Source organism: Perca fluviatilis, chromosome 7 (assembly GCF_010015445.1).
Source record: "Perca fluviatilis chromosome 7, GENO_Pfluv_1.0, whole genome shotgun sequence".
NCBI lineage: Eukaryota > Metazoa > Chordata > Actinopteri > Perciformes > Percidae > Perca > Perca fluviatilis.
In genome coordinates this window covers 26,405,188-26,428,414 of record NC_053118.1, presented here as the reverse complement: position 1 = coordinate 26,428,414, position 23,227 = coordinate 26,405,188, and the positions used below count along the sequence as shown (strand labels likewise).

Below are 23,227 nucleotides of genomic sequence, written 5' to 3'. Positions count from 1 at the left end.
TTTATTAGGCCCTTAACTACCCTGTGAATATGGCTCTATTTGGAACAAGAGCTTTTCTTCCAAATATGGCTCATTAATATTCCGAATGAGCTACGTACTGATTGGTTTGAGCAAACTACATAGAAACACATGGTAGACTCTCATATTTCAGACACTGCATTGTTTATCGGGCTATTCCATTACAAAATTCACTTCTGAAACTTTTTTATGCGAGAAATCAACTATGTAAAGCTCAAATATGGGCCGCTTTATGAAAATGGATGGCTAATTGCAAATTTTGTCCGACTGTGTGTCGGAGTTCAGCGCCGGTGCTGCCTGTGTTGCTGCCTCGCCTCCCGGCCTGCCTTTCTTCACAGACCCCGGCCTGCTATGAGGTACTTGGAGCTCCGTCACGACTGGCAGCCCACAGCACTCCATACCCGCGCAAAGTCACCGTCTCTTGGGCTAATGACAACCAAATGCCCCTGCCCTGACAGAGCTCCAGGGCCTGCAACTCCCCTCTTCCTGCTAGCTAAATGCCCGGTGTATGTGAGTGAGAACGCGGTCAGCGAGCTTGTTACGCCAGCAATCTCTTACCACAGGTTTCAGTTAATCTTATAATGTGTGTAATTATAATGTGTTGAGTTATTTAAACAAACGATTGGGGAAATAAACGCCGCTCGTCCACGAGTCCCATTGATAGAGCCTGCGGCTGGCACATATTTCCCTTTAGCATGCGAAATCCATGTTTTGTGCATAACACAACACCAATCAACCAGTGGCTCATCAGGATATATAGTTTGTATTTTTTATTTAAATCTTCATATAACCCATACAGCAAACTGTACAATTGAATTATTCACAATGTGTTAAAAAGAAAATAATTCGATAGCTTTTCTATAATATTTAGTTGAATTTTCCCATGTTTGACTCAGATGTTGGTTATTCTAATGTTCTCTTAACACATACAGTTACTAGGAAAGCAAAATCTTTTTTTTCCTGTTTTTTTTACAAAACCTTACAAAAACTATATTCATAGAAATTCTGCATGTCCACAAAGAAAACCCTGGTTGGCACCAACATATTCATCGTATTGTTTGAGAGGTTTTCTGCCAAATAATAGAAGCTGCGCAACTCAAAAGAAAGGTATGCATAAAAAGGCATACCTTTGTGACTGCTGGAAAATCAGAACTCATATCACACACTGCTAATGGAACACAGGTCATGTAGCTTACATTTTGCATTACTTTTCTCTCACGTTTCATACAATTTTTGTGTAAAATGACATTATTATTCACATTAATCTATAAAAAAAAGATGTATATTCAGTAACCAAACTGACTGAATCAGTTAAATCAGAAAGCCTGTTGTAATTCCAACTGATTTTGATTGTGATGACATTTTCAATTATTTTCACATATTACAGAGGTGAAATACAAACAAACTTGAGTCTTTGAATCACCTGCATGGAAAGCTACAGTACACATTAGGGTAACAGTAATATTGTACAACCACGCATCAGCCGCGGCAATACTTTAGACCAGGTCCTAATTGGGATTTCAGGAACAGTAAAGGTCCAGTTACACAAGATAAACCCTATTCTCCCTATTCTAAGATACGTCCCCTAAATTCTTGGGGAAGCTCCACATTTCCATTTCATGTTCACCTTATAGAAATCTGCCAGCCATCATAAAAGACGATTTACATACAGTTTCCCATCTGAATGATAGTAATCCAATATACCATAATATAATGCATTTTGATTAAATAAATAAGGTTTGGGGCTGTGGAACTGGGGTAAAGTGAGGAAGTAGGTTAAAGTGACCTCTCTAATGAAATAAATAGCATCTATAACATATTTGACTGTGAACAGAATTCATTTATAACCGTATAAATTTAGCAAAATACATTTTTTTCTCCTGCGGATCTTATCTACATACTCTACTTTGCAGAAGGGAATCCATAGACAATTATAGAGTGAATCTCTACCAAACCAAGGCTAAGTTTTACAGATTGGAGTTTTCTTGAATCATATAGTTAAGTTTTTTTAGTCTTGACATATCGACAACATAAACCTCACGGAGGTTTGCTGTTCGTTCGGCTCCCGGGTGACAGCAGCTCACAGACTCCTCGAATCTTCCTACATCATGACATTTGCTGAAGATGTACAGTACATTTACTCAATAGGCATTAAAGTCAACATGACCACACAAAATAATCATGTCTTTTTTCTTTTCACCACATTATCTTTCCGCATGTTCATACACTACACCTATGAATTTATTCTGTCCACATCAGGCAATTAAACAGAAAAACAGAAGACTTTAAAGTCTGAGATAACCTTCAAAAGTCTGTTAACATTTAAAATCAAAACCACGCTCAGTATTCAGAATGCTCATAATGCAAAACAAAAGGTTTCCTGCCAAAAAGCCTCTAGATCACACCTGAAAAATGAACTGTTCAAAAATGTGTTTAGAAGTATTTTGGACATTCAAAGGTCCTGTAGCCACACAAGTCCTGCACATACTTTGATGGCTAAGTCACAATTAAATGCAGTAAAAAAAAAATGCACTTTACTTTTTAGGTCACAGTCTCATACATTTTGTCTCTGTGATTTACAATTAGTTATTAAACAAAAATACAGAAATACCTGATCCAATGCCTTCCAACCCAGTCTGCACATACATGTGTATATATGTTTTTGTATGTACATATATGTGCAGACATGCTACCATTTGTATCAAAGGTGAGCACAAACTTTTGAAATTGGTTCATGTAATAGCTCAATATTTTCGTGATTTATCATTTTGCAAATTACACAGGACCAAGGTTGTGTTTTAAGAAAGACGTTCTATTGGTAAATGGACATGCTGTTTTTTTTTCGATTCTTATGCAATGATTGTTTTACATTACAGTGTTAATAGCAATACTGCACTTTAAGGTAAATTGGTTTGCAAATCCAGTGCCACTACTGTGCCAATTGCAATATACTTTGGAAAAATATTACCCTGCATGGTTGGAAAAACTGTTATAGCAAGATCCCTTAATCGTCCCATTTAAACCACTTCAATTTACTTTGCATTGAACGCAAGATTAGTGCTCTCTAAAAAGAAAAAAATAGAAGGAACTGGCCTATACTGTACTGTATCTAGTTCTGTTGAATGGTCAGATCTTTGGCAATCAATATTAAACTGATTAAAATACAACCATGTACAAAATAATTTTGACATAAAATGTACTTTTGCTCAAATCAATCTCTTCATCAATGAGTATTTGCTTGTGTGTAACAATATAGTTAATTTCACATGACAACTTTAACAAACATATTTACTGCTGAACAGTTGTGTCTCTATGGGTTTCCAACAACAACAATGCTGCAGATACTAAAAGAGTTTTCTTACAGGTTATCACATGTGTGCCTGTGAACCATGCTTTCAAAAGGTCCTGTCTCATATCCTTCAGCTTATGACTCAAAGATAACCATTTTTGCCTCGACAACATGTTTGAGGTAACGTTATTTTCTGCCTTCAAAGGCCATTTGGGAGTTTGTGTAAATTAGCAGGATAAAGGTGAGAACTTGATATCATAATATTAATGTGTAGCAAAACTGATCTCCAATGAAAACTGCTCTTCCTTGTCCTCTATCTTTCATTTATTGCCATTTTTAACAAACTTTCTTCTTCTTCAGTCCATATTTTCAATACAATTCTCAGCCTTTTCACTGATTTAGCACTCCTTGAACAATGTGTATTTTCTTGTGTTTTTGTGTTGCGCACGTAAACATCAGACTTGAAACTGATTATTTGGGTATACTGTTTTCCCAGAACCTCCCCCAATTATTACTTTAACCTCTTGTGATTTGGAATACAGTGGTGAATGTTGTCATACCTGTGTGGCTGATGCTGCCATTTTGAGATGCCCATGTTTAGTTAGTGTCCCCATGTCACTGTGGTTAATGGTGAATCTGGTGATCCCATCTATGCCATTGTCTCTAGTCTCTGGCATGGCCCCTGACACGTTGCTCAGGAGGGTCTTGCCCTGTGGGGAGCACATTGTCATGGGAACACGGGAGTCATCCCAGTGCTGCAGCTCAAGTTGTCCTTTCCTGGGAGTCGTCGGTCGTTGTAAGCGTGCATGTTGATCACTGCATCCGTCTTCACCATGGCTGGAGGCTGAGGCTTGTGTTTCACCCGCCTCTCGCAGGTGAACGACAGTCTGATCTCGTCCACCATGGCACTGCACAAAGACCTCTGGGCGAAAAGGGAGGGTGCGGGGATGGGTGCAAGAAGGAGAAAAGGGGAGAGGGACGGGGGGGTAAATGCCTTAGCTTTAAATTTTTTCTGACAGCAGAGAGTGTCGACAGTCTAAAGAGCACAAAATGCATTAGAACATAACATTCATGTTGTGTTACTGCTGGTGTGTGGATGTGCGCCTGTGTGTCCATGGCTGTCAGCAATGTCACACTGCACCACTATCACATTTAGCCTGCACATGGTTCATTATTGCTTCTGTGTCAGAACGAGTGACCAAGTATGGTGCATGAACATGCGTGCAACTACTCACTTAGCATGACTCAAATTAGTGATTTACAACAGTAAAGGGTTCATGCTATTCTGACATCTCCAATGACTAATAATGGATTAATTCTCTATGCTCCAATTTGCAATTATGCCTGTTAAAATAAGTAAATGTTGTGGTGTTATGGCCCAAGTACTCCAAGGGATTAGCCAAAGGCATGCAAATCCTTTTATAACGTGTTTGAACTCAAAGCCATGAATAGAGCACGGCTTTGGTTTAGAGGCTATGTGTAATAAGTATCATAACAAAATAGGCATGGTTAGCAACTTATTTGCTAAAATCGAGGGTAAATGAAACTGAAATCCCAATGGAGTGTAATTAAATTAATGTTAGACTTATTTTCCATCCATCCAAACCCGACTAAAGATTACATTTAAGAAAATAACACATTATGTATGTGATTTATGGGGACATATACCTGCTCACGATCTGCAGTCTTCCTTAGCTTGTAGATGAATTCAGCAATCGCCACAAAAACAGACAGCACTAGGCCAGATGCCAGCACAATGAATATACCACCCAGGTTTTGAATACCCATGGGGCCCGTCTCGTGACGTTCTTCATCCAAGCAGCTGCTCCCACTCCACCACTTCTCCTTCAGCATGTGTAGGCGCCCATCCTCCAAGATGCTTAGGATTGCTATGGTGATTTTGTCTCTGTAAGGGGAGCCTGGAAGCAACATAAGGACCGTTTTACTTTGGAAGAAATGCCAGCTGGATTCTGTGATAATAAGGTTCATAAACACGCTGTGGCATACTGTCTCACTGGTAGCTAAATAAAAAAACACAGCTTATGCTGCTGTGTTGTCTAAAAAGCAATCCCTCATTCTTCAAAAGGCAATACATAACGTATAAAAAGGGGTTGAATTTTTTTACTTGGTAGTCTCAAATGTATTCGCAGGTCTTACCAAGGGGAGTGCCGATGCCATAGCCTTTGCTGTCGATGATCCCTCCCACCTGTGTAAGGTTACAGTTCCTCCTAGTAATGTAATCGATAGTTGTGGACTCCATAATGAGGGCATAGTCTGACTTCAGCACCCTCTGAATCCCATCCTCAATAGACTTTACCAGTGATGTGCTCGGCTTGCTGCTCATAAAGGCCCACATCTTCTCAAAAGTAGAAACCTTAGATTTCTGTAAGGGATAAAAAGAGCCAGTTAAAAACAAATGTGCCTTTGAACCTGATTTGAACAATATCCCTTGCTGCAGGTGAGAAAAAGTGGTTGAAAAATATACAATGCTATTACCACTAACACAAAATGTGCTTGAGCTTGAACTAAATTACTTTCAATCATTATAGCCCAAAGTGTTAAAGGGGTGATAGAATGCAAAACTGAGTTTACCTTGTCATATTTTGAATTACGACAGTTTGGTGGGTAAAAACGACATACAGAGAACCTCAAAGTCCTATTGACTCCTCTTTCCTATGCATATCTCACAATTTGAAACTGCTGCTGAAAAATCTCAACAAAGCCAATAGTTGACGTCAACTCGGTGGCTGTACCTTATTTGGCTCTTCCTTGTACCTTTGTCAAATTTACATAGGCCACTGATCTGTGACCAGTTTGTCTTGTGAATCTAGGTCTCGCAGATCTCAGAAATTGTATACATTGTATACAATTGCCCGAATGCTATTTTATTAGGCCCTTAACTACCCTGTGAATATGGCTCTATTTGGAACAAGAGCTTTTCTTCCAAATATGGTATGCTCATTAATATTCCGAATGAGCTACGTACTGATTGGTTTGAGCAAACTACATAGAAACACATGGTAGACTCTCATATTTCAGACACTGCATTGTTTATCTGGCTATTCCATTACTAAATTCACTTCTGAGACTTTTTTATGCGAGAAATCAACTATGTAGAGCTCAAATATGGGCCGTTTTTTTGCAAATTTAGTCCGACTCTGTCGGAGTTCAGGAGCTCCGCAGTCTAACAGCTCTCCCTGCCTGGGTTGCTGCCTCGCCGCCCGGCCCGTCCTTCTTCACAGACCCCGCTGTGAGTTTCTACATAAATTTAGTATATTTACACTTTGAATTTATACGGCATTTATATCACAGCTACCCTAAGGTCTTACAAAGCTAACATTTTGTGAATTTTAGAGGTCTCGTTAGGAGGAGGCTATGTTTGCCATTCGTTCCTGTTAACCCAGAAACGGTGACTTTGCGCTGGGTATGGAGCGCAGCTTGCTGTCGGCCGTGGAGCTCCGTCAGGGCAGCGACATTTGGTAGTCCAGTAACCCAGAAACGGTGACGGTGCACTGGGTATAGAGTGCCGCGGGCTGCCGGCCGTGACGAAGCTCCATCCAGCTCACAGCGTGGTCTGTGAAGGTGGACAGGCCGGGCGGTGAGGCAGCAACACAGGCAGCACTGGCCGCTGTCACATTAGACTGCGGAGCTCCTGAACTCCGACACAGTCGGATCAAATTTGCAATTAGCCATCAATTTTCGTAAAATGGCACATATTTGAGCTCCACATAGTTGATTTCTCGCATAAAAAAGTCTCAGAAGTGAATTTAGTAATTAGTAATGTGTGTGTGTGTGTGTGTGTGTGTGTGTGTGTGTGTGTGCACTTCAACCAACCAATCAGTGCGCAGCTCATCTAAATATTCATGAACATGCCATATAAGGGAGAAAAAGTCATTTCAATTAGGGCCCTTAGAACAGCAACCGGGCCATTTTCAGCCCAACCAATGTTACATTCCTTATTAGGAGACCTTAAGGAACAGAGAGAAATACCCTATAAAACCATTGTATCACCCCTTTAATGCTTAAAAAACTACTATCCATGAAACCTTGCTGGCCCCTTTTGAGGAAGAATACAGATTCTAGCCAATGACCTAATATGTTTATATGATTCCTCCTACAGATCTCCATTGTCACAGGATTAAAGGACAATAAATTAAAGCTTTGCACAGATGTATTCTCATACAGTGCTACTGAAGCAGCAATGAAAGAATGCCTCTCCATTAGTCTTGCATCAGGCGTGTGTTATTTCATGCAATTTTATATGAGGTCACATTTATGCCATGTCTAATCCTAGATAATTACTGTCTAAAGACTATAAGCCATTTCAAATTGTCAAAGATGCTATTATAAGAAGTCCTCCATTATGTTTAACTACAGTAGAAGCACAGTCCTAGTTGCTTAAAGTGCTCATATTATGCTCATTTTCAGGTTCATAATTGTATTTAGAGGTTATATCAGAATAGGTTTACAGGGTTTAATTTTCAAAAAACACAACATTTTTGTTGTACTACACACTGCAGCAGCTCCTCTTTTCACCCTGTGTGTTGAGCTCTCTGTTTTAGCGACAGAGTGAGGCATCACACTTCTATTCCATCTTTGTTGGGAGTCGCACATGCGGCTAGGTAAGCACCGCTAGCTAGTCAGAAGCAGAGTATGAGGGCCTGCCACGCTAGCAGCTAGGCGAGCATTATAACGTGTTACAAAGTGACGTTCATCACGGAAGTAAAGGCTGGACTACAATAAAGCTGTTTGGAGCAGTTTGTGAACAGTGTTTTCTGTTGGAGATGGTAAGTCCCTTTGGAGTGGACTCTGGGTATTTTCACTTTGTAAACCTATTACGTGCACAAAAAAGATATATAACACAATAAAGGAAAGGGAAAAAGCCAAAAAGCATAATATGAGCACAAAAAAGTACCACTTAGGATGTATAGCAAGAGTTGCCAAGTTGGCATCTTTGTTACAGGATTTAATGATTTTTTTAAATCCCAGATGAGTAGATGATGTCAACTTATACAAGTGATGCTGGTTCGCATTACAGCAATGTACAATTTAAAAAGCTATAGAAAGCTTCCCCCTTTATGCCTTTTCTCTGCTGAGAATGCAATATGGCATGCTGTACAACCTCCAATTTCCTTCAACCTTTAACAGCAGGCTACTTTCCTTGGAAACCGTTGACTTGCTTACATGTGCCCTTTGGTTAAAGCTTTAGAGTGTAATTTTTTTATATTAATGAACTTCCGTTACGTTCAAGCCATTGCCAAATGAGTTGCTACAAAGCTAATTAAGACTATCAGCTCCACACAACTCTTTCTATTTCTCAGTATGACTATGTTCAGAAGATTGTGTCGTCCGATGACTTTCCTGCGCAGAAGCTTGAGTGAAGGTAATTACCTCTTCTGAAGAGTCCATCATGTTTTTTAATACTCCATGTCCTCCTTGGCTACTAGCAACTGCGTGGAGGAGGGGTGGGGGCATGTGCGTGATCACGGAAGGCACGTATCATGTTGAAGCGCCGACAGTGTTGTTGTCATTACTTAGAATTCCTCATGGAGGTGACAGAAACTACGCACTATAGCTTTAACAGGCTGAAAGCAGCAACCCTGCCTACAGCAGTTGGACTGTACTATACAGAACTGAATGGAAAACAAGTCTTTGGGGTTTGTTCTGTTTGTTTGTTGTTCTTTTTTATGTATGCATGGTTGTATGTAAGTGTGTGGTTGCATTTGTAAATGTGTATGTACATGTGTATAGCTGAATGTGTGTGTATATAGATGCATGTATAGTTTTATGATGTACAATCACGTTTTAATATATATGTGTGTATATATATATATATATATATATATATATATATATATATATATATATATATAAAGATTATTTTTGTTGCTTTTTTCACCTTTAATTTTTGACAGGACAGCTAGGCGAGAAAAGGGAGAGAGAGGGGGAAGACATGCAGGACCTCTGCGTCGAGGCATAAACCTCTCAATATATGTGCACCTGCTCTACCCACTGAGCCAACCTGGCCACACGAAAAAATTTGTTTGCTGGTGAATTAATCATGTATCTAGTAGAAGTTGACATTATACTATATTAGTCTTTTGAGGCCAGGATGCATATTTGGAGGAGAAAATGACAAACCGAGGAGAAAGTTGTACACCCAGACGAAGTCGTGTGAAAGGTGGTGGAAGTAGTGAATCAACTCAGAAATCGCAAACAAATTGGAAAAAAAGCATACAGGCTAAGGATTTGTCACTAATTTTGTCTCCACAACTGGCTCATAACTAACTGCTATCTGGTGGCTAGATATATGAGTGGACTCTACAACTCATATCACATTTGAGTAGAATCCAAAGAAAAAAATAGTTTAGTATGTTACCGAAACATGAGTTTAGAACCGAATCCATCCAGTTATATACATCTGCAAAGCTTTTATCTACTCCCCGGTCTCCTCAGTATTTATCATGCTTCTCTGCCTCATTGAATTGACATCATTAGGTCTTTCTGTAAGTGCAAGGGGGGAAGAGGGAACTCTAGCCATGCAACTCTGATGAGGTAACTAAACACCTGTTACTCCTATTTATGATGCTACAATCACAACTATGATTTATCAAAGTGCACTGAATTGTCTAAAATAACTTTCTTTTACATGGCTTTTCAGAGAAAGAGAAGGTGGATTTCTTTTCAAGGCGTCAACAAGTTGAGTTGGAGTCAGGCGCACTAATTATTATCACAGACATTTCATATTCATGGGATGCAATGCAAACAGTAAACAATCTTGCAGTATTGTAATTAGTAACTTTATATATATATATATATATATATATATATATATATATATGGCAAACAGATGCCCTGGAAGAATCGATGTCTATCTTGCTATTGAATGTCATAAACTTACGGACTGCCTTCAATGGAAATGTGCAGTGTTTTCATTTCTTTCTCGGAGAAAGTGTAACTCTGTTACATGTGTTATTCAGCATCACAGTAGCAATAGCATCTAAAGCAAAGCTTAAAATAATAAAATAAAGTCAAAGACCCTGCAGGCATGCTGAAACTTTGGAATAAAAAAATCATTATGGAGGAACACATCAAACAGTGTAGAGAAGTGGAGAAGCTGAAGAATTTGCCTTTGCTGTGGGAATTAAGATCTAACTGGAAATATATATAGATTTTTTTTCCTTTGGAAACATAGGCCTACTATATAGAAGTTTTTTTTTTAACAAAGTCAACTTAATAACTCAAGATTCAACAGATTTCCTAATTTCTTAACACAGAATAATATTATTAATATTGTGATTATTATACATGTTTGTATTCATCTACAGCATGGCTGTTTGCACACTGTAAAGGACAGTACATGACAAAACCAATTTCAGTGACTATATTGTGGTTGACATATTTTATTCTATATCTGCATTGTACCTTCAGTAATTTATCCAGCTAGTATTTTTTAATTTAAAACTTTATAATGATAAAATAGCTTGATCCACTAACAACTACTCTTTATTGTGTGTACTATACCTTGAAGAAAGACATGGTTGCGCCATCTTTGACCACACCATACTCAATCTTGGTCTGCTTAGCGATGTCATCGGCTGAGTCCACAGGCGAGTCCATTCTCTCCACAGTGAGAAAAGCTGCTAAATTAGCCGTATAGGATGATATGATGATGAGTGTGAAGAACCACCAGATCCCACCGATGATCCTGGTCGACAGGGCTTTGGGCATCAGTTCTGAGCCTGCACACAACACAAAGTGAGAGTACCTGCCAACACTGTTACAGAATTAAACAAATGCAGAAACAGGATCGCTTGCGTTTTTGTTAATTAGCCTTCAAATGTCTTTGGCACTGCCACTGCTGCTGATCAAGGCGCTGTCAGCGAGGAAGCGGATATTGAAGCCAGTTTGACAGTTTAGACAAACTAAGCAAATAATTCAGAATGGGCCGATCAGACCAATAAACTGTGTGTTCCTTAGGCTTCTACATTTAGTACAAAAGCCTTTAGAGTTGACAGCAATAACTTTACCAACTCACTTTGTCCTCAATCACACTCGCAGACAACTATTATTTGATGCTGCATTGAGATCTAACTTGATAACAATGTGTTTTTCTTGAAAATATATTCATCAAAAGCTTTTGCGGGAATATAAAAACTACACCTAATTTCATTATGTCTAGTATGGTGTAAGCCCAGTATTTGTTGCATTAATCATTATCACAAGAATCTGATTCATACACAGTATACAGCTAGGTTACTGTTCACCACTGTAATCACACCTAATACCACTTGCTACTTAAACATGGCGGCATTAAGTTAGCAATGTAGATTGATCTATTGATGATTAATAGCATTTGCAGTTGATCCTAGTATGTTAACAAATCTCTTGTCTGAAATTAGTTTTGGAGAACCACTTGGCATACAAGTTGAACAATGGAAACAGCGTTAATGTAGGATGTGTGATGTCATATCAAATATAAATTAGCAAAACCAATACATTACATTGCAGTGGCCCTTTGACATAGCAGGTGTAATTCACACAAGTATAATTGAGACAGTGTCCTTCCATGTTCTGTTATGTTATTTCACAGCTAATCAGGTTTACCAGATGTACACAATAATATAAAATATAAAGCGAGATAAATCCAAGATATAGTACATATAGCCCGACTGACGGTACACATCAGCATCAGCCTTGACTTTGAGTGGTCCTCTGCTGAGTAATACTATGTTTACAATGGCTCACTGACTGGTGTTAAAGTTACTTTATATCTCATCTCTGACAACCTTTAAAATACCCTTGTGCTTTGTGCACTCTGTTACTTTCCTGAGAAGATTTATGAGGGCAATTCTAAAGAGTAACAAGCCCACAGAAGGGGGGCAGAGTGGTCAGTTCTTTAACCTCTTCTACCAAATTTGATTGGATTTGTCCTCTATGGTTTGACAAAGACGTTACATGGTTGCAAACAAGGTACGACAGTAGCATCCCTTAATTCTCTATGACTTCACAGAGGGAAGATCCAGATCCATTCTCTGGTTGCACTAAAAATGAAGTGAAGCAACGGGTAACTCAATTGAATTCCACACTATATAGTGCTATTGTCAGCAGGGAACAGTATATGGTGCTGCATCAGAGCACTAATAAATACAAAAAGCCGATCAGTCATATGGTGCCAGGGACATAAAACTCTGTCAAAATGCCATACATTTCCTTGAGGAAGGACTCTTATCTTGTAACCCGAGGAAATATAAATGTTCTTTCAGGAAAGACAATACTGATACTATTTCAGTCACCAAAACATTATCTATCTCACTGAATGCTGCACTGCTCATTCACATGAATGCTGTAAATAGGTGCCTACGACTATAAAGACGATTACAGTACAAAACATAATTATGGGAAATGGGCATTTTTAATTTTGAGTTCAGCTTCAGGAATTTACTTGTAATCAAAAATAATACATCCTTATTATGCCATATTATTTGAATTAAGAGTCCTTCACAAAGTCACTCGTGAAGATACACGAAAAGACAAAAAGACATGCAAAAGGAGCTTTAGATGAGAAAACTAACACTTTACTGTCTCAGAGAGCCTGTATTTATGATAAGCTAATCACATGGCTCCCTACTTGGCATTAACTGACAGCTATGAGAGTGGTTGTTCTTCTCACCTAACTTTTAGAAATAAAGTGAATAACAGTATTTCCTGAAATTTTTTTTTTTAGGGTGTTATATACCATACAACATTATATCAGTTGGGCATAGAAAACAGCGTTAGCTACATACGCTTATGCAGCCCTGCAAACATTAGCTCACCACAACTCTTAAAGTGATGGTTCGGAGTAATTCACCCTAGGGTCCTTTGCACCATGACCTCGAGCCAAACACCCCCCCAGAAGCTTTTTTCACCTGGGTCTAACATTGGGAGAGTTAGCGTAGAGTAGCGTTATCAGCTGAATAGCTTAGAGCAGGGGCTAATGGACCCACGTTTGTATCTCGTAAGTTACCCCACTAATAATGCCCGAAATGATACCAAACGTCTACAAGTAGTACAAATAAGTTATGCTCTCATAAAACGATGGATTGGAAAGTTTGTAAGTACACCAGAAGTTTATGTAAATAACACTTGCCTGCTGGCTTCTGCTCTCTGCTGTTGTTGTTGCTGCTGTGAGACGAGTGCTTAGGGCCGTCTACAAATTACAACACCGAAAAGAGATGCAACAAAGATATTTTTTAATTTAACTTTTTTTTAAAGTAAGTGCTGTAGTATAACTAGCAGGAGACAAGTAATAACTGAGGTAAGTTTGGAGACATTACCTTATTTAATCATTAAATTAATAAATATTTTTGTTGTATCTATTTTCGGTGTAGTAATTTGTAGACGGCCCTAAGCACTCTTCTAACTGCAGGTAGCAGCAACAGAACAGAAGCAGAAGAGAGTAGATCGCAAGTGTTCATAAACTATCAAACTATAATATTTAATACTATATGAAACGTTAATGTAACCGAACGTTTCGTCATAATGTAACATAAGGAAGTAATTAGGGTGAATTACTCCGAACCATCACTTTAATTGCTAACATTATGTAGAAATCCAGCAGTAACAACCATTGTGCCTTGTCCTATTGTTCAGTTGACAGTTAACAAAAAAAAAATACAAATGAAATGTTGAATACGAGGTACACTAACTTTAGCTTTTACTCATAATAGTAGTAGTGCAAAATCTCCCCTCAGCCTTCTTTGCCGTGATTTATGAAATCCTAATTTCTCAGGAGAAAATTCAAAAGCACTTTGACAAAACCATTTTTTTTACTCAATGTTCACTTACTAGCTTCAAGGCTTTAGTGAGCCTATTTGTGCTGTTGCATTTTTAATTTTTAGATGTGTTGCATTATCCACTCTCATGATTTAAAAAATTTAAAATATAAATATTCTTAATTAACAAGCACTTAGGAAACTGTCATTGTTTTGAAACTTAATGTTGACTAAGGTTGAATGCCAGCTGTCCGTTTCTTGTGTGAGTTCTTTCTCGCGACATCTGTGAATACTATATACAATAAGGGAGTTAATGTATAGTAAGTATAATGGATGCACTATATCTATAGTAGCCACTACTAAAACTACAGCACACATTTCCTAAGAGGAGATCATGAAGAAGTCACGCTGACACTGCTGTTCTCCTTTTGAAAAAAATGAACAGAATCTTTTATATCTAATGATGCTTTTTGAATTGTCAGTCTGGGTTGAGAAAAGCTGTTCTCTGTGGATTCAGTAGTGCATCGTGCTAAACATGATGTCCCGGTTTTCTGGAGTGTTTCTTCCCACTAGCAATGCCTTACCTTAACTTGAGAGAACTAGGCTTTCCCATGAGAATGATTAGCTGCACTTAGTATTCTCTCTGTGGAGTCATTGCACTATAACTCTCTTTTAAGGCTTTTACTCGTTAATTGGTTTAAATAATGACACTTGTGAATGAAAATGTTTATTCCATTGCAAGTATATCTTGATGTAAATCTCAAGAAGGGGCAAAGTCACAACTGCAGTTTCTTATCCACAGACAAAATGCCACTACAGATAGTTCTTGCATAAAGAACCAAATAAAGAATACAATATGTTGGGCTTTAAACCATGCATCTTGGTAATATTTAGCGTAGAAATATATTTTAGAAAATCAAGGAATAATGTCAGTGAGAATGAGAGAATTGGGAATAAGTCGGCTCATGAAATTACTTTATGTAGGGAAACCAATTTACGGGAAATGATCAGACATATGTTTGTTGTGAGTAAAAGCCTACTGAGACCCCCAGGATGCATTTGAAGTACACAAAGTGTTTGCTTTTGCACCTCCACATATTTTGCGTTCTTTGTCTTGTCTATGACACGTCCCTCCCACAGACAAGCTGGTAGAAACACATCCATTTGCATTTTAAACATGTCAAGGAAATGGCTTCCATCTCAGCTGCTGTCACTGTGTTTGGCAGACAGGCTGAGGATGTCTGTTTATGTGACACAGACAAAATATTCCTCGTTGCAGATACCCCCATGCAGCAAGTGTGAAGGTTGGGTGTCACAGAAAGCCATCAGTCTGTCAATTTTAAACTGAGACAAATAATATGTTAAAGATCATTATCAAGATATCTTTGAAAAATAATGTAGAAGCAGTTATGCAGCATAAGGAACTATGCAACATATGTCCATAATCATAATACGGATGCTAGAGAACACTCAGCATCACACTGAACTACATTAACTTCGATATCCCGATATATGAATATTTGTACTCGAGGATCTATGAATAAAAAACGATTCGCAGCAGCTTCAGTTAACTATATGAGTAATATGGAGCTCAGGCATTGACAAAAAACACTGTGAGCCATGATACAAATTATAATAGGGAGTTCTAACCAGTTTAGTTTAATATTAAAGGCTACTAACTAGCTCATTTTGTTTTGATTCTCCACCTCCTCTGCTTCCCGGCACGCTGGTGCTACTCCACTGGCAAATTGTCAGAGCTGCTATGCAGTTTCACAAGAGTGCTGCCGAGCTTCTGTGCTTAATGAATTGCTGAATGTGTTTGCTATCCTTATGGGCAAAGATCCACTGCCGAGTCCAACTAAGCCTCCTTGATTTGTCTTGTTACATAGAGGTTAAGCATTTTATTACTTGAGTCTTTTTTCCCTCCACAGTTGACTTCATTATGTTATTTCTGGGCCTTCATTTGCTTACCTATCCCTTTAAGGGACGCCTAGCAAATGAAAACCTATTTGTATCCCTTCATCAAAAAGGTAGAATTGATTTTGTGGTGTGGGATTTGGTAATACTTGTTGGGTTCTTGTGCTTAAAGAAGAAATGGCTTATTTTGTTCTTACTGGTGTCAGAATTATACTTCAGCATCAAACAAGATCACAGTGACATTTAATTGGTGGGCTACTTGTTGGACAGTTAGGAGGGAGACATATGGATTCTCTACATTGGGTCACTCTCAGTGCAAGTAGCACAGCGCTGAAAACATCACACCAGCCAGCGTAGCATGGCTGACAGCTGGCATTTGTCAGACATGTTCCTCAACTTACCCTTTTCGTCCCAACATACAGAAAGCTCTTGAGCAGGGCCAGCAACTGCGTTATGGGGAAATGAATTCAGCAATGTTTTCCATCCTTACTTGACAATCTCTGACAAGTGGCTGGCACCTACTCTTCCCTTTTTAAACAGCAGGTAGGTGACAACAGCTTTCCTTTGTCATGTAAGGCTGAGCTCTGCAGTTGTTCCTGACAGGTAAATGTCTTATGAAACCGTCACAGAATAGAAATCATGGAGCTTGTCAGTTAAAGAGGCAGAAAGAGGAAGCCAGCAGTGCACAGATAAAGGAGGGAGGGGTGGGTGGTGTGATAGAATTGTTTCTGACAAGGAAGAGGATGTGTGCGCCGCCATACCTTGTTGCATTAAGGAACCGACTCCAAACCAGAAGCTGTTGAGGAGGGTAAAGTTGTTCTCCACCACATCTGATCCGGGGTTACAAGGATGAGCGTCGTACCATTCATACGGGCTGAACCTGGGAACGAGAAGTTGGAAAGCTGTTTTAAAACTTTATCGGGTATGAGATCTGAGGAAATGCAAGAATTACATCATCTTTATCCTTTTTGAATACCATTCCTTCCTCAAGAAGAATTTCAAAAACTGAAAAATTATATCAGCTTGAGAGCTATTCTTAAAGTTAAAGCTATTTCAGAGTTATGTCTGTGGTTTGGAGTAACACAACTACAGTATTGAAGACTGCAGAACAGCAGCAGATCTACAAAGCAGTACTTAAAGCAGCATTAACTGAACTTATGGCCACATGGCAGCAGCAGCAGAACAAGCTATAAACACAACCTTGACAAAACCTTATAAAGTTCTTATGGCAAACATTCTAGTAAACATTTACCTATTTACATGTCCAGTCAATACAGAGCTGAGCATTGTTAGCATTATTTGAAAGTTGTTTGTGGTCACCTGATAATGTCCAATATTGATTCTGTTTTGGTCTCCACCTTGTCCTAAGAAAAATATCTGGCTCGTTAGCTGTTACATGCTCCACTATGTTCACCAGTTAGTCGCAAATTTAGCTTGGCTGCTATTTGGTGCTGGGCAGTCAGCAGTTGGTTGTTTTAGCAGAGCTTTTTCACTGAACAACTGCCTTCTGAATACAGAATTGATGAAAGCAGTAACAGCGGAAACACATTGCACGCAGAAGCACCACAAATAGCTGTGAAGCCTGGATTTGGACCTGATCACGTGTAGAGTTGGGTACCGAAAGCCGGTACTAATATGGCACCACTGCCTAAACGACCGGCATCTACCGGACCGAATAGCAACGCAGATTTTGGTGCCTCATTGCGGTGCCATTGAAATTCCTGTGCTTCTCTCTGATGCTCGCGATGATCACAGTCGGTGTGAGATTGGATAACATGGGTGCCGGAATGAAAATAGCTCCGCTTCACGGCGCTTCAGCGTGCGGTGTGTTTCTAGCGTAAGACTGAACCTGACGATTAAAGGTCCGTACCATGAACACCAAAACAATGTGCTAAAAGAAGCTCTGTAAAGCTGAAAGAAAATGTAGAGTTTGGTGAAACTTTTCTGTGGGTTCATCATTATGGGCAACAGCTTTTAAATTAAACATCCATTGTTCACATAAAAACACTGACTACAGTTGTGTGCGCTCATAGGCAATGATATGACCAACCACCCCAAGAAATATTGTTATTGCTATTATTGTGTTGATTATATGCAATAGTTCCACTGGTTTCATGGTTTAAGTGTAAAAAGTATTATCAATTGTCACATCAAAACATTTTAAAATCAATGGGTCCTGGTTTAGCCTTAACTCAAAAACCCCTCAACTATTTCTTATAAAAGGGTATAAAATGTCATGTTTGAGAATGTGAGGCATGAAGACTCCTTAAAGTCACACGAAACCATAAAGCATGCATTTTTCTATATCTCTACCATTTAGTTTGACACCTGCTGAGAATGCTACACACCTTGTATTGCACAAGCCATTTTCAGAGGCAGATTCTGAGATAAAACATGCTAAATGTCACTACTTTCCCCTTTTGAAATGTATTTATATAATGTGAACAATCTTTTTCTGGCTCTTTATTCTGGGTGCTCTACTGATTACAATTGGATTCCCTAGACTCCAGATAGTATCTCCATGAAATGTGGCATATCTGTTACTTTGATGAGATATAGTAGAAAGTGCTAATGACAGAAAAAAAAAACAGATAAGTAACTACAATTTTATCCTCAACACTGTTACCCACAATGGTGAGTCCTTGAATGCATATCAATTCAGAGGGGCCGTTATAAATCTCTAGAAAACTTAAATTGATTGAAATGTATATTGTTCAAGATAGATACACTTCAATTTAATTACATGCTTCAGAAATATTTTCTAATATGTCAGCAGTCTATTTTAATCAGACACTCAACAGGACTGATGGTTAATCATGAAACGGCTCTAAAATTGAGTCTTTTCCAAGCATCATTCAAGTATTCTCATTTTAGTTAGCAATCAGACATCTGAACCGATGGACAATAAAAGGGTGCTTTTGCTCAATGTTGGCATGCCTAAGTTTAATTATTGTGCATTAAAATAAAATACAGACTAGTGTTCTCATCTGAAAGTGTTTATGTTAACATTCACGTGTCCTAATAACATTTGCAGACATCAGAGAGGCCTTGGGCAGCTGTTAATATGAATGTGGTTCTTCCTACCAATTAAATTAATTCCTTCAGTCTCATTTAGTTTTACTTTAATGTTAAATTGAAAGCTTTGGTCAAAAAATATGTGATGGTGGAGAGGCATGGAAAATAGGAGAGGCTTTCTGTACATTTCAAAACTACACATGAAAATGGCTTAAACAAACCACAAATGTAAGAAAAGTAAAGAGCAATTTATTTTTTTCCACTATTTTGAGAGCAATTTCGACACAATTTAGTAGTGCTAATCCAATACCCCTGGTTATCTCCTAATTTCTAAAAAGGCTGCGTCGGTAAAGCAGAGCCATAAGGTTGCTTCAGACTGCGTGTGAAACATTCCTATAAAAAAACAGTCTGCTAAACAACAACATTAGCTGTCGGCCAAGAGTACAGCCTACACGTACAGTACAGCTCACACCTACAGTAGAGGAAGCGATCTGGAAACCGCTTGGTGTCCAAACGAAACAAAAAGCTAATTTACACCTACCTCAGTCTATGAAACATGTACTATCATCAGATGTTAAAGTACTTCCCATCATTTGCACTTTAGATTTATATTCACACCCTAATAACACTGTAGTTTTCTTTCCCTTATGTATTATTTCATAAAGCAGCTATTCTGCATCAATAGTGTACATTGGTAAGATTTTAATACCCAAAGACACTCACATGTCACATATCACATATTTGGCTAAAAATAAATGTATTGAAAGATGCGTTATAAAAACACAAAGTGTTGCTCTAAGTTATTTTAAATGTCTTAATAAGGATGTACATAGCTGTACATATACTTTGTAATTTGTATTTTTGCTTTTACAATTCATTGTAAAAGCACTTATAAAATGTTAGTAGATATTTTTTAGATATTTTGCACCTACCAGTCTAGACAGACTACCGAAACCAGGTCCCTTTGTTACATTGAAAGATAAGTGTACACAGAGAAACCTCAATCATTACACACTTCGCAGAGTTTAAATGCTTATCCGACAAGTTACAGAAATCTTCTAATAATCTGTACTCAGCATCTTATATTTTATCTCTGTATTTTTTTCAGATGTACAGTATTTCTCCAGGAGTCATGGGTTGAATAAGAGGATAACATATATTCTCTCCTTACATCCTCTTAAATCATCCTTAGTTTTAAGTATATGCTGATATATGAAAATAAAGGGCAGCAGTTTTCACAGCCACATTAGCATTAACGTAGGCTATATTTTACATGTCATCTTTCTTTGAAAAAATAGATCCACACACCAACATGTAATTTTTCTAACTTCTATCTATGGACTGAAATGTGCCTTTGGAAGGGTACTTTGCAACACAAGTACTATCGTGCAGCAGAGCTTTTGAAAGCCAAAGTGACACCTCTGTCCAGCATTTAAAATGACCTACTCGTGCTGAAGTAGCCCTCTTATTGTTCACCGCTGTATGTTTTATACAATGCACTTTTAAGGATGCAGCTTTTCAGCTATCTGGGCTAGGCAACAACAAAAACTGATGCAACAATTTAAGATGATTTTGTACTTATGTGAAGCCACTCCAGAACAGTTTTGGTCTCAAAACAACGAATGAGGATAGAGGAGTGCAGCTGTTTGCTCTCAAGCTGCAGAACTCCTTTCAGTGCCGGCTTTTCTAGAACTTCCTCAAGCACCACTTTGCATGCGAAGCAGGAGGAAATATACACAATGATACTAACAGGATATTCATCATATTCACGACCCAAAAAAAAGTGAGATACTTTTTAGCCAATAAAAGAGATAATTTCCATCCATAATAATTGTATGGCTTATTACTGCCAGAAATTCAAAAGAATTGTATGTAAATGCTGATGATCAACTATAAATAGCCTCCATTGATGAAATCAGATTTGCATCAGGTATGTATATCTTTTCTCTTTGTACTGCTGAATATGATCATGAAGTTATCAATTTTTTGCTTCGGCAAGTATGTCTTCTTTTTAAACTATCGTTTTAAGGCGTGTCGTTTAAAGCTGCATTGCCAATTCCAAAGACATCACACAGGAAACAAAAAATTGCATGAATAGAATTTTGAATCTCAATTGAAGATTTCTCTTCTATTCCTCCTCCCACTGCTGGGCTGTAGAGAGCCCATGCAGACATAACTGCCTTGATCATTACCCAGCAGCTAACAGTATGAGAAACTGGCAGGTGTACTTGAATCTTAGCCTGCAATGATAACAGAGTAAATTACTATGTCTATTGAAAGACCTCAAGGAGAAGTGTATGACGGACTGATAGGACAAACAGTATGCTACTTATGGACTTACCTGGCAATGACAAAAAGGACACAGCTAACACCCAGGTAGGCCAACAGGATGTAGACCCAGATGTCAGGAGTCATAGGGTTCAGGAAGGAGAAGAAGCCGTTGTTGGTGGCATTGGGTTTGCGATACACAATGCTTATTCCCATGCTCATGAAGGGCTTTGAGAAGTCGATGACCTTTTCACGCATGTAGGTAATGGTGAGAGGAGCCACTGCCAAGTCTGCTCTCTGTAACAGAAACATAATTAGAGAATTCCTGTGATTTATATTTTAATATTGGCAGTGGTTGGCAGCTATTGGCAGCTAGCAGCGTTGCTCTAGAGGATGCAATGTCTTTCTTTTGGTCTACCAACTGAAATACTGTATTTCACCAATTAACTTTTGGCAGATATTCATGATTCCCGAAATATGAATCCTAATGACTTTGGTGATCCTTGGACTTTTCCTCTAGGGCCACCACAAGGTTGACATGTGTGGCTTTGAGTAAAATGTCTCAACAACTATCGAATTAATTACCATAAGGTTTGTTACACACATGGATGTCCCCCTTCTGATAAATGTTAACTTCCTTAACTTTTCATTTAGCTTTACTATCAGATTAAAATTCTAATGTGTCAAAGACTTTGGTTTATGACCAAATACCTGCTAAACAAATTGCATTCCTATCAGTCTCAGCTGTTCTTTTAGTGCTAACTGGCAAATATTAACATCCTAACACATTAAATGAGATGTTGAATATGGTAAACATTATAGATACGTCATGTTAGCATTGTCATTATGAGCACGTTAGCATTCAAGCTCAGAAAAAGGCTGTATCTCAACACTGTCTCACACAGCCGCTAGTATGATATCATAGATACTGTGGGTCATTTATTGGGAGACTTTAAGTTGCAGGGCTATATAAGGTAGTTCTTTCATTTAAAGTTTGGATACACGCAAACATATATGGCAGTGACATACTGTAAAACATATAATCTCTTCGATGACGCTTTCGGAAAAAGTAGAGACATCTAGATGCGGTTCCATCTATAAAGCCATTATCTACTGTCAATAAAATGACATGAAACCATATAGCATTAGTCAGTGGACACGGCTGAGCATAAGTTGTGGTTACTATCATATGCATATGACTGCATATTCAGAAGGTTACCATTTAAATTGGCGGCCCCCACAAGTCCCCTCCACCCCTTCTGGACAGGAGGTTAATGAAACCAGCTGCTTGGTTCACGCTCGGATACCTCTCCTCCAAGAAACGACACAACTCACAAAGGGAGGCTTTCTTTTCTTCCTACATACTGAGCGCCGAGAGAGGAACAACATACAGCATTCTCAACAAGTAAAATGAGATCTCATGTCATGTTTTGGATCTTTATGCAAAACCATTAGCCCTCAATGAATTGAATCTGCTGGTTCTAGAACACATACAACCATAATAAGCTAAATGATGCAACCGTGTCCAGCGTACTTCTTGTGAACTGATGTTGCATGGAATCTCATTTGTTTTTATATTAGATTTTTTTTTAAATACTCAGTTTCTAGACCTTAAAGTGATGGTTCGGAGTAATTTCACCCTAGGATCCTTTGCACCATGACCTCGAGCCAAACACCCCCCCAGAAGCTTTTTTCACCTGGGTCGAACATTGGCAGAGTTAGCGTAGCGTTATCAGCTGAATAGCTTAGCGCAGGGGCTAATGGATCCAGTGATGTATCTCGTAAATGACCCCACTAATAATGCGCAAAATGATACCAAACTTCTACAGTAGTACAAATGGGTTATGCACTCATAAAACGATGAATTGGAAAGTTTGTAAGTACACCAGAAGTTTATGAACTCTTGCCTGCTCTCTTCAGCTCTCTGTTGCTGCTGCTGCTACCTGCAGTTAGACGAGTGCTT

General features: G+C 38.6%; 1 protein-coding gene across 1 annotated transcript in view; it reads right to left on the bottom strand.

Moving 5' to 3' along the window:
- Positions 1-762: 762 nt before the first annotated feature.
- The window catches only part of LOC120562714 (glutamate receptor ionotropic, kainate 3), a 110,786-nt gene continuing 88,321 nt past the window's right edge, over positions 763-23,227 (bottom strand). Inside the window, exons 11-16 of the mRNA XM_039806565.1 lie at positions 21,338-21,561; positions 16,743-16,861; positions 10,832-11,049; positions 5,465-5,690; positions 4,976-5,226; positions 763-4,227 (exon numbers count right to left, since the gene is read on the bottom strand). Coding sequence (XP_039662499.1) covers positions 3,862-4,227; positions 4,976-5,226; positions 5,465-5,690; positions 10,832-11,049; positions 16,743-16,861; positions 21,338-21,561 — 1,404 coding nt within the window. The 3' untranslated portion in view covers positions 763-3,861. The remainder of the gene's footprint in view (positions 4,228-4,975; positions 5,227-5,464; positions 5,691-10,831; positions 11,050-16,742; positions 16,862-21,337; positions 21,562-23,227) is intronic.